This window comes from Aphidius gifuensis, linkage group LG1 (genome assembly GCF_014905175.1).
Source record: "Aphidius gifuensis isolate YNYX2018 linkage group LG1, ASM1490517v1, whole genome shotgun sequence".
NCBI lineage: Eukaryota > Metazoa > Arthropoda > Insecta > Hymenoptera > Braconidae > Aphidius > Aphidius gifuensis.
The window spans coordinates 29,052,069-29,064,213 of NC_057788.1; the positions used below are offsets into that span (position 1 = coordinate 29,052,069).

A 12,145-nucleotide genomic window follows, 5' to 3' on the forward strand; every position below is an offset into this window, starting at 1 on the left:
TTTTAGCCAATGAAATTTATATACAAGTTAAATATAATTTTTGTTATTTAATTTATCAGCTTATAAAATTAAAAAGTAATTATAATAATTATTATTTTTGATTTTAATTATACTTGATAAATGATTGTTATAAAATTGCAAGTCTTTTTTATAATTGATTAAAATTTTATTGATTTATTTTCTCAATATGGAAATTAAATTATGTGACATTTATTATTTCGATCGAAATGTTAATACATATTTATAAATTTTTAAAATAGAATATTAGAATAACTAATACATCACACAAATTTATAATTTGAATATCTCTTTTTTATTTTTGGCATTTCTGATATGTTATTTTGATAAAAATTTAATTTGATGACCCAGACAGACATTTCAAAATAAATAATAAAAATTCCAAAATTTTGTTTCTATAAATTTTTTAAATAATCATTAATTTTTTGTAATTAAAATTGACAAGATATTACAACAATTTTAATACAAAAAACATGACTTTATTGAAAATTAAATTGTCATTTAAAAATTATTACAAGAATATTTTTTTAAATTTATATTTTTAAAATCTATTTAACCGAGTGTTGATAATGTAAATAATTTTACAAAACACGCATGCGCAATTTTATGAGTCTTCTTTGAAAGAGACAACAACAAAAAAAAAAAAATAAAACATATCTCATGCCAAGCAAGAGACAAATACACAAAGATTATCCACCAACACAGTTTGTAATAAGTCAACGAAGTATTCATTTTATAAAAAAATTACATCCAGTTGGTGTCGTGGAGCTCAACGACAGTACCAGGTGAGTGCATCTTGAATATATATCAATTTTATTAGTCTTTTATTGATCTATGAAAAAATGTTGACATCAAAATAATGCAACAATGACATTTTGTTATTGTGTCAATAAAATTATCCATTTAAAAACCAAAACAATACAAAATTATTGAATTAAATTTGTTGATTTTTAATAAAATCATTAACTAACAATAAAAATGAAAAAAAAATTAATAAATTACTCCAATTTATATTTTGATTTGACAATTTTTGGAAGGTTAAAATTGTGCGACGTAGATGATGCTGGTTTAGCAAATTTTGATGTCTTTTGCGCACACCTCACGTGACTCACCCTGACCTCAACTTGATTAAACGCGCGCGAAAATGTAAACATCTATTACGACAATAATATATATATTTTAGTAATCTTTTTATCTAAATGTATCATTATCTCATAATATCCGGTATGTACAAATAAATAAAAAATTGCATAATGTATTTTATTTTTGTTATTAACACTCATTCAAATTAACAAAAAAAGAATTTAATATTTAAATTTTTTAATCATCATCATTAATGTACATACATATAGATATGTAAAATTATTTTTTTGATTTTTATTATCTGTTAAAATGTGTTTGTGTTAATAAAACACTCGTTTATTTAAATGACAAGTGATTCATTTTAAAATAAATATTTGAAACACAAAAGACGACGAAAAAAATAATAAATAAATCATTATGATAAATTATGCGGGCGATTTATTTGTATTAATTTATTTTAAAATAATACAAGATGTTTATTTTTTTTTAATTTATTAAATTAGTCATTATTATATATTTTTTTTTATTGTTTAAATAAATCATCAAAAAAAAATTGTTTATATTTTATTTTGAGCTTTTTTTCTTTTTTTTTTTTTAATTTAAATAAGCTATTAAATGTTAATAAAAATTATGAAAACACAAAATTATTTATTGACAAAAAAAAACATAAAATAATTTATATAAAATCATAACTAAAGTTTATTTTTAATGAAATATTATTTTGCATTTTCTTGAGATTAAAAATGCAAGAAATATTAATGATAATTTTAATTCAGAAAAAAATTTAAATAACAATAAAAAAATATTGTTTACCTAAAATTAAAATCGGAGAAAAAATTTACATAATGAATATATAAATTAAATATAATTAAAAAACAAAAAATTCATCGGAAAAAAATGTGACACATTCATGACAAATTTCACAAACAAAAAAAAAAAAAAAAAAAAAGATTTTTAAATAAAAACAAATTGATAAATATATTTGAAAAATAAAATGTTGATAGGGAAAAATAAATGTTGTATTTAGGGTTAGATAAACAAATAGATTATATAAAAAATAATCAAATAAAATATATCATTTTAAACTTTGACATTTGAATTGTCGGGCAAAGATGTTGGTCGTCAAACTGATATCATGATATTAATGGTCGTTTAAATGAAAAAAAAAGTGTAAAACATTCAAGGCAAGATACGTAAAACTATTACTCAATTGTCGACGTTTTTTTTAACAATAAATACACACACACATGGACATTTATATAAAAAAAGTAAAATGAAAAAAAAAAAAAAATACCGTCACGTATCAAATGTTGGGTGGTAATTTGGCACGAAGAAGGCCAGACACTCTACAATAAAATATTGCATATATTACACATGTATTCAGATATATCTTATTACGACAATTTTTTATAACACACATATTCATGTATTGAAAAAAACGTAGCTATATAATTTTTGTCTTGTTTTTTTTTTCTATTTTTTATTTTTATTATTTGCTTATTTTCCACGATAAGAAAATGACATTTCCATTGGTTACGATAAAAATCGCTTGGGCATGATTTTTTTCTGATATTCAACTGGCCATTATGTTTTGTTGAAAAAGACTTTTTTTTTTTTTTTTTATATTATATTTACTAGGAGAAAAAAAAAGCAATCTTGGTAAAATGTCTGTTTTATGATGCATAGAAAAAATCAACGGAAAAGTTTTCAAATGTTGTAAAAGAAAAAAAATATATTTTATTTAACTAGAGAGGGATATTTAGTTTGATACTTTTATTAAAAATAATATTTTTCTAGACAATTGAGTCTTTATTTTGTAAATTTTGTTTTCAATTTTATTTGGGTTTTTTTTTCGCGATAGAAATTGATTTTTTTAATTTGTACCTTTTTTTTTTTTCGGCGGTCAGGGAGAGACAGAGGCAATTGAAATATATTTTTTGGGGAATTATATTTTTGTGATGATGATATAATAGACCGAATTAATTGACAATTATTATTTTCCATGAAATTTTAAATGAAAAATATTTATGAAAATCATAATTGGAAAATTGATAAATAATTTATTTTAATTCATAGAATAAATTAATTTTCAATTTAAAAAAAAATATATATTTTACTCAAATTTTTATTTAAAAATTGATGTCTAAAAATTTAAATAGCCTGGCAAATTATAAATTAATTTCGATGTTTATTATGAAATTCAACTACATAAATTTTATCCTACTTTTTTCCATAAAAAAAAAAACTTTTATCATTTTTAAATAAAATTAATTCAACAAATAATTATATTGCTCAGATAAATTTTCCATCTTTTGATAAATTAATTCTCTTAAAGTTTAAAAATTTAACAGTAGTAATATATCAATAATACAAAGTAAAAAAATAAAATATATATATAAATTAAATAAAGTCACTTAATTTAATTCACGTTGAATTCGTTATTTCAAGAGTCTGTCATGACCCTCAAAATTAATTTAAAAAAGTACACTTAATCATTGTTCACGATATCATTTTTCATTTTATTAACCCACTTCATCTTCATACTGTAATTTTTTTTTATTTTCCTCTTTTTCTTGCATTCGAAAAAAAATATAATAAATAAAACAAAAAGTCCACTCAATAACAACATTAACCCCTGATACATAAAGTGCTTTTATCTTTTCTTATATTTTTTTTTTTTTTTTTTTCAAACTGTCGTTTCCGATTTGTCAAGTGAACCCCCAAGGCGAACCCTTTCTATCTAAATTTTATTTTTTTTTCATAAGTATTTTTATGCTGAAACTGTATAAATAACTGACAAATTTATTTCTTTCATCAATTTAAAAATCACGATGATCAATAATTTCTTTTTCATTACATTAATCAAACTATTTTCTTTTTTTTTTTTCTAATAAATATATTCTATTGTAAATTGATAAAGATATCAATTTTTTTTTATTTCATTTTTCATATAATCTTGTTGATAAAAAAAATTCATTAATCATTTGAAATAATATTTTCTAAATTTCAAATAAATAATATATTGAATTAAACCAAATAAAATTTAAATACAAAAAAAAATTCTACATTATCCATCAAATATAATATATGACTGTTCAATCTTCCCTTTAATATTTTTATGTATATCTCAATTTTTATTTCAAATTCAAATATATACTCACAGTGTGAATATCATAAAAGAAAAAAAAAAAAAAAAAAACAGCATAAAATCTCTTCCGGAAATACTATTGAGAAGCTCTTTTTCTTCTTCAACACGTATACACTCTCAAATAGAAAAAAAAATATATATAAAAATAATAAAATAAAAGTATGAATATCTTGTGAAACGAGTGAGAAATGCAAATGGGCGCGAAACACAGACCGGAAATAGTATGAGAGTTTATATTCACCAGGATTGTTTGAAAAGTCGAAGATAGAAAATCGGCGCCAAAGGCGGAGCTAACGAAAAAATTTTCAAGGGGTTGATTTTAGTTGGTTACAAGGATATATATAAAGTTTTTGGCTCCAACCGAGCCTCAAATATACAACCCCCTAAAAGTCAAAGGTTGCCAACTTTTTTATATGTTATTTTTTTTTTTTTATTTGGCACTGGCTTTAATAGCAATATCATTTTTTTTTCTTTTCATTTCAATCAAAAATAAGTTTGATGATATATAAAAAGTATATACAACTTTTTAAAAAATAAATAAAAAAATATTCTTTATATTGTTTTTTATTTTTCATTTGATTAATTATGATATTTTTTATGTTACAGATATTAAAGTTAAAATTGAAAAAGCAATATGGCTTTGTCAAGATTGGGAATAATATTATTGACATTAACAGTGTCATTGGTTAATTGTGGTGATATGGGTGAACAAGCATGTCCAATTGATTGTGAATGTCATTATTTTCGTATTAATTGGATAACTGATTGTTCAGAAAGTAATTTAACAAGTATACCATATGATGAATTAAGTCCAAATGTTTATATTCTTGATATGAATAGTAATAGAATTGAACATATAGATACATTTCCAAAAGATATTAAATTACGTGGTTTACAAATGGCACATAATCGTATCACAAAATTAAATTCAACAACATTTAAAGAACTTCAGTATCTTGTTGAAGCTGATTTTTCATCAAATTTAATAACTAAAATTGACCCTGATGCATTTAAGTAAGTACATATATATTTTATGCACTCAATTTGAATAAATGAAATTGATTCAATTTAAAAATGAGTCTTTTATAAATTTATTATAGTTAATTTATATTGAAAAGAACTTTTATAATAACTAAATAATTTTATAAAATCATTTTAAATGTAATTTTATTTAACCAAATTAATGTGTAAAAACGACTATATTATTTATTTTAATTACAGAGAGAGTCATGGTCTTATAACACTTGAATTACATAATAATCCATTGGATGATGTTGATGAGCCATTTCTTGATTGCAAAAGTTTAACATATTTGGATTTAAGTAATTGTGGTATCAAAAAGCTACATAATAGTTTTTTTAATAATACAACAAAGTTAAATAAACTTGATTTATCAGGAAATCCATTGATCAAAATTCAACCAGGACCATTTGATAATTTATTAAATCTTGAATATTTAAAATTAAATAATTGCAGTATAAATTATATTGATTCACGATCATTTAAAAATCTTGAAAGTTTACGTGAATTAGAATTATCAAATAATAGTTTATCATCAATAAATTGGACAAGTGTACTTGAGCCATTGATACGTCTTGAATATTTAAATATTGCAAATACAGATATTAGAAAATTACCAGGTGATGCATTTGCACAAAATCATTATTTACGTCATCTTGATTTATCAAATAATATATTACATCATTTGGATATTGAATATACACTTGGACATAATTTACATAATTTACAAATACTTGATTTATCATATTGTGCATTACAAGATCGTTTATCAGAAGAAACATTTGGTAATTCATCAAAGTTACAAAAATTAAATCTCAGTGGTAATTCAATGTTTGCTGCTGATGAATTAGCTGCTGTACTAAAACACATGCCAAAATTAACTGAATTATCATTATCAAATTGTAGTTTAAAAAAACTACCAGATGCATTTAATTATTTACATGAATTACGTACACTTGATATATCATATAATGCAATGTCTGATGCATTTGTTAGATTATTAACACCACTTAAATCACTTGAGTATCTTGATATGTCATATTGTAATCTTGGATATGTTGGTAAAGATACATTTTCATATATGACTGAACTTAAAGAATTAATATTATCTGGTAATGAGCTTGATACACTTGAACGTGATTTATTTGCAAATTTAACAAAATTAAAACGTCTTGAATTGAAAAATTGTCATTTTCGTACACCACTTGATACAAATGTATTTGGTGAAGGACAATTATCAAATTTAATTGAGCTAAGTTTAAGTGGTAATCCATTGGCAATACCTAAAACTGGATCATTATTATCAGAACAATTATCAAGTGTTGAAAAGCTTGATTTAAGTAATTGTAGTATTACAAAATTAAATGATAATATATTTTTATATAATGATAATATAACTGAGCTTAATTTATCGGGTAATAAATTAACTGGTGATTTGGGATTTTTAAAAAATTTAACACGTTTAACTAATTTAAATTTAAGTCATAATAATTTAACAACAGTTAAACCAGATATATTTAATAATAATAAACAATTATTAAAATTAAATTTAATTGGTAATCCATTTGTTTGTAATTGTTCAATTGTTGAAATATGGAATTGGGCAACTGATAAAATAAAAGGTAAAGATCTTTATGATTTTTTAATTGGTAGTCAACCAACTGAATTTGGTACTGGTGTTGGTAAACTTGGTGCTGTTAAAGGAAAAAAAATATTAAGTTGTGTTTATGATAATGAAACATATAAAAAAATAACAGCTAATAAAATGCAAGAAAGAAATGGTAAAAGTATATCAAGAAAAGGTGATTTTACACAATATAGAACATGGGCTAAATATATTCGTGAATCAAATTGTAATAGTACATCATGATATAAAGCTAAGCTTGATCCAGTGCTCGATGAAATTGAAGACTTAATCTTAAGCGAACCGCGGATTGAGCTATAATACTGATGACAATTTGCTTTTTTTTTATTTTTATTAGTTTTAAGTTTACTTTATACTCATACATAGACAGAAAAAAAAAGTTAATTTCTCTTTCCTAGTCTTGTCGAGATTCAATGACGAGTCTTGCCCATCATTTTGGTTTTTTTTTTTATTATTTTTTGTTTAATACTGCCCTTTAAATAATAATCCGAATCAATCAAATATGATTGTGCCATTTTTCATTGAACTAGATTTATCTTTAAAATAAAATAAAAAAAAAATATGCCAATGTTTAAAAAACAATATATATACATATATATTATATATAAACTTTTGAAAAATAAATGTGTAGAATTGAAAAAGAGAATGAACAAGAAAAAAAAAAAATTAATTTAAGCAATACTATATTTAAGTTGTAATATGTATCATAAATTTAAATATATTTTCAATGATTTATGTAAACCTGATGTAATAAAATCTTTCAAAGAAAAAATTTCGAAATTATTTCGAAACACAATTGAGATGATATTAATGTTTTTTTTTTTTTCTACAAAATTACATTTCCTTTTTTAAATTTCATTAAACGTTCAATATAAAAATGACCTCGAGTTTAAATTAATGAATAAATCTGTAGTAGTGAGAATTAAGTTCAACCAAGTCATGTGCAGTATCGTTAAATATGTGCAACTTACAAAACGTTATCAAACCACACATTGCAACTACTATTATGCAATCTAAAAATAAAAAATATTCTACAATATAAAACCAACAACCTATATTATTTACAAAAGAAAAAAAATGAATAAATATTTATAAATAAAAATAGAAAAAAAATAAAAATAGAATAGTGTCTTACAATCAAAACAATTTAATTAAAATTATTTTTTTAAAACATAAAAATCAATAATAAGTCATTAGTCATTACTGACCTTAAAAAAATAATAAAAAATTTATTGATTCATCACCAAAAAATAAAAAAATACTCAGTTTAAAAATTAATATAAAAATAAACCTTGACAATTTTTATTTTAAAAAAATAAGTCGGATTTCCTAGTTATAATATTAATAATAATAAAAATTTTAAATAACACGTGCTGTATGATAAAATTTCCCTTTCCATTCTCGAAATTTGTTTCTCTTTCAAGCGTTAGAGTTTGTCTTTTTCTATCAGTGTCAATAAGTGGTTTATACTGCGGACAAAGTAAACGTAACTTTGGTCAGTCTGTTGATAAATCTTGGATTGAAGAGACATGCGAGTCAATAAAAACGACAAACGCAAATACACAATCAATTGTCACTTATCCAGTATTGATCAATCACAGACTCATAATTATTGTTTGTAGTATTTTTTATCTTTTTTTTTTTTTTTATCAAACTTTATCTACATTTTTACTATTTAAATAATTTATTTAACATTTAAACTATCAATTAGATTATTTTTTTGTAATTTTTATTAGTCATTTAAATTTATAAATCATGTCAGACGTTCTTGATATAATTGATAATTTATCAGAGGTACCAAAAATGTATTATGGTGCACTATTTGGTGTTGGATTTGTTCTATATTATCTCATCGAAGTTGTCAAGGTGAGCATGCGTAACTAAAATTTAAAAAATTACATAATTTACTATTTTAAAAAAAAATATAATTAATTAATTTTATAAATTTAATATTTATCATTCAATTTTTTCGAATAACAAAATTTATTTCGAAATTTTAAGTAATTCTTGCGAAATTATTGAGAGATAATAATTTTCATATTAAATTTTTTTTTATATATTACTATCAAATTGATAATAAAATGATAAAATTATCGTCTACTATTATAATTTATTATTTATTGTTAATTTATTTTATCAAAAGAATAAATTTAGTGAGGGATTATTATCTTGTTGAGCAAAAAATTACAACAATTTATTAATATGACCTTAAAGAATTGCAATTGTTTGACATGATTAATATGTCTATGTGTGTGTATGTTTTTTTCTTTTTTTTTTATAACATGCAGGTACAAAGCTCACAATATAAATCAACAATTGACCAATTAGTTATTATTTTGATGCCATTGACACTATCAATGTTGTTAATTTAAAATTGACAGCATAAAGTCACGCGATATATAAAAAAAAAAAAAACTGAATTAATAATGAAAAATATTTTTTTTTCTAGGCACCACAACTTGTTTGTGGTGATGGACCATTTCGTACATTTATTGAGGAACATGTTGATCTTGTTAAAAATAAATTTTGGCCAACACTATGGTGTTTTGAATCAAGAGCACAAACTGTTCTTGCAAGTGTTTTAAGATCAACAATGATGCCAGATATTCACTATCGAAGGTAGCTATTATTTTCTATCAATTAAATTATCATTATAAATAATTAATCTTTGCTAATTATACAGGGAAATATTAACTTTGAAAGATGGAGGTGAAGTTGCACTAGATTGGTCTGATGAAAATTTATTAGAAAATTCACCAATTGTTCTTATTTTGCCTGGTTTAACTGGTGGTAGCCAAGCTGAATATGTCAAGTGTCTTGTATCATCAGCTAAAAAAATTGGAATTAAATGTGTTATATTTAATAATCGTGGTCTTGGTGGTGTTACATTAAAGGTAAATTAATATATTATATATTATAAATAAATGCAATAATTTTGTATTTATATTTTTAGACACCAAGACTTTATTGTGCAGCAAATTGTGATGATTTAGCTGAAGTATTAAGTCATATTAGAAAGCTAAATCCAAATTCACCATTATCAGCAACTGGAATTTCCATGGGAGGGTATGTTTATTCATTAATTTATAATTTAATCATATTAATTATCGTTTCTTTTTTTTTATAGAATGATTCTTGGTAATTATTTGGCACAACAAGGTGCATCAGCTGTTGGAAAAATTAAATCAGCACTTATTATATCAGCACCATGGAATGTATTTGAAGCAACAAAAAGTATAGAAAAACCAGGTTTAAATTTAATGCTAAACAAACATCTTGCTGATGGTTTACGTAAAAATTTAATAAATGTTAATCATTCAAATCGTAATCATTGGTTTGATCTTGACATTGATACTGTATTAAAAGTAAAAAAAAATATTCAATTTTAAATACACAAAATTAAATAGTAATTTAATAGCTAATGATTTTATTTTTCAGAGTCGAACTATTCGTGAATTTGATGCAAATTTTACAGCATCACATTTTGGCTATAAAGATGTTGATGATTATTATGAAAATGCAACACTTCATAATAAATTACATTTTATTCAAGTTCCTACATTGTGTCTAAGTGCTGCTGATGATCCATTTCAGCCATTTGAAGGTAATTTATTTATTGTTAAAATAATTGATAATTTAATGTAATTTAATTTTTAATTTCTAGCAATACCATTGAAAGAAGCAAGTAAATTAAAAAATGTTGCTTTTGTTGTGACAAAACGTGGTGGTCATATTGGTTTTCTTGAAGGTTTTTGGCCAATAAAACAAGAACAATATATTGGAAAATTATTTTCACAATTTTTTAAAGCTGTTTTTATGAAAGAATTAAATAATCATGTTTCTACATAACAAAACGAAAATCGAAATCATAATAGTACTATTAATTTTAAATTTTTTTATACTTTACCTTATTATTTTAATCAAAATTTAAATAATAAATTAAATAATTTGTTTAATAAAATAATATTTATTTAATTATTTTATTAATTTACAATTGACCACATGCACTTATAACAACTTTTTGAATTGGTGTACCAGTTTTAGTACCAAGTTTTTCAATTTTACGTACAACATCAAGACCACTAAGTACATGTCCAAATACAACATGTTTATTATCAAGCCAATCAGTTTTAGATGTACATAAAAAAAATTGTGAACCATTTGTATTTGATCCAGAATTAGCCATTGATAATATACCAGGTCCAGTATGTTTTAATTGAAAATTTTCATCAGCAAATTTATTACCATAAATTGATTTACCACCAGTACCATTATGATTTGTAAAATCACCACCTTGACACATAAAATCAGGTATTATTCTATGAAATATACTTCCTTGATAACCATATCCTTTTTCATGTGTACATAAACATCGAAAATTTTCAGCTGTTTTTGGTACAATATCTGATCTAAGCATCATTATTATTCTTCCTAATTCTTGTTTACCAACACTAATATCAAAATAAACTTGTGGATTTGATTTTTCTTTTATAACTGGTGCTATTGTTTCAGATTTTTTATCATCTGTTTCTAATGTTTCACCAGCATGTTCTTGAAGCCAACTATCATCAGCCCATACTGGTTTTGATGAACCCTCTTTTATTCTTTGTGGTTTTGCAATATTAACTCTTATTGTTCTACCAAATAATTCTGAATCATTCTAACAAAAAAAAAATAATAATATAGTAATTAAATAATTATTCTATTTCGTAATTTGTGATTTTAATTATTATAAATACCATATTGTCAATTGCTGCCATTGCATCATCAGATAATTCAAATTCAATAAATGCAAATCCACGATGTTTTTCAGACTCATAATCAAGAGGTATTTGTACATCAACAATTTCACCAAATGGTATAAATGCTGCTTGTAGTATTTTTTCATCAACTTCCTCAGCAAGACCACCTGGGTAAAAAAATAATAAAAGGTTTTATCAATAATTATTATTTTTAAAAAAGAAACAAATTAATATTCAAGGTTATGTTGTATAATTTACTCACCAACGTAAATTGTACGTTTTGCGTTGTTCATTTTGATTTGATAAAAAAATAAAATCAATAATAATATCTAGTTTAATTGTTTAAATAATAAATTGTTTATAGAATATATGTTGACAAGTTGTTTGTTGACACTAGTTCAACTCTTTTTTTTTTTTGTTTACAAGATTACAACAATGATAATAGTTCTCACTTGATTATTATTATTTATTTCAAAAATTTCCTTTTTC

The 12,145-nt window shown here is 22.7% G+C and overlaps 3 protein-coding genes across 3 annotated transcripts; 2 read left to right on the forward strand and 1 right to left on the reverse strand.

Annotated features, from left to right (window-relative positions):
- The first annotated feature begins 643 nt into the window (after positions 1–643).
- Positions 644–7,394, forward strand: LOC122860134 (leucine-rich repeat-containing protein 15-like). Its single transcript, XM_044163817.1, has 3 exons — positions 644–803; positions 4,856–5,263; positions 5,471–7,394. The coding sequence occupies exons 2-3, from the start codon at positions 4,884–4,886 to the stop codon at positions 7,137–7,139; spliced, it is 2,049 nt and encodes a 682-aa protein (XP_044019752.1). The 5' UTR covers positions 644–803; positions 4,856–4,883; the 3' UTR covers positions 7,140–7,394.
- Positions 7,395–7,698: 304 nt separating this feature from the next.
- Positions 7,699–10,811, forward strand: LOC122860158 (phospholipase ABHD3). The gene is made up of 7 exons (XM_044163849.1): positions 7,699–8,780; positions 9,364–9,533; positions 9,598–9,808; positions 9,868–9,980; positions 10,042–10,279; positions 10,353–10,518; positions 10,579–10,811. Exons 1-7 carry the CDS (start codon positions 8,670–8,672, stop codon positions 10,761–10,763), a joined length of 1,194 nt encoding a protein of 397 aa, XP_044019784.1. The 5' UTR covers positions 7,699–8,669; the 3' UTR covers positions 10,764–10,811.
- A 91-nt stretch (positions 10,812–10,902) lies between these two features.
- LOC122860166 (peptidyl-prolyl cis-trans isomerase E) lies at positions 10,903–12,115 on the reverse strand. The gene is made up of 3 exons (XM_044163857.1): positions 11,919–12,115; positions 11,654–11,823; positions 10,903–11,574 (listed from the first exon to the last, which is right to left on the reverse strand). Exons 1-3 carry the CDS (start codon positions 11,947–11,949, stop codon positions 10,903–10,905), a joined length of 873 nt encoding a protein of 290 aa, XP_044019792.1. The 5' UTR covers positions 11,950–12,115.
- Between the last annotated feature and the right edge of the window lie 30 nt (positions 12,116–12,145).

What these genes read in the sequence shown, in the direction of transcription:
- LOC122860166 (XM_044163857.1), bottom strand. Translation starts at nt 11,949, where the DNA reads ATGAACAACGCAAAACGTACAATTTACGTTG. An exon ending in AAAACGTACAATTTACGTTG is followed by an intron (nt 11,824 to 11,918) that starts GTGAGTAAATTA and finishes TTTTTTACCCAG; the next exon opens with GTGGTCTTGCTGAGGAAGTT. An exon ending in TGGCAGCAATTGACAATATG is followed by an intron (nt 11,575 to 11,653) that starts GTATTTATAATA and finishes TTTTTTTGTTAG; the next exon opens with AATGATTCAGAATTATTTGG.
- LOC122860134 (XM_044163817.1), top strand. Translation starts at nt 4,884, where the DNA reads ATGGCTTTGTCAAGATTGGGAATAATATTATTGACATTAACAGTGTCA. An exon ending in ATTGACCCTGATGCATTTAA is followed by an intron (nt 5,264 to 5,470) that starts GTAAGTACATAT and finishes TTTTAATTACAG; the next exon opens with AGAGAGTCATGGTCTTATAA.
- LOC122860158 (XM_044163849.1), top strand. Translation starts at nt 8,670, where the DNA reads ATGTCAGACGTTCTTGATATAATTGATAATTTATCAGAGGTACCAAAA. An exon ending in ATCTCATCGAAGTTGTCAAG is followed by an intron (nt 8,781 to 9,363) that starts GTGAGCATGCGT and finishes TTTTTTTTCTAG; the next exon opens with GCACCACAACTTGTTTGTGG. An exon ending in CCAGATATTCACTATCGAAG is followed by an intron (nt 9,534 to 9,597) that starts GTAGCTATTATT and finishes CTAATTATACAG; the next exon opens with GGAAATATTAACTTTGAAAG.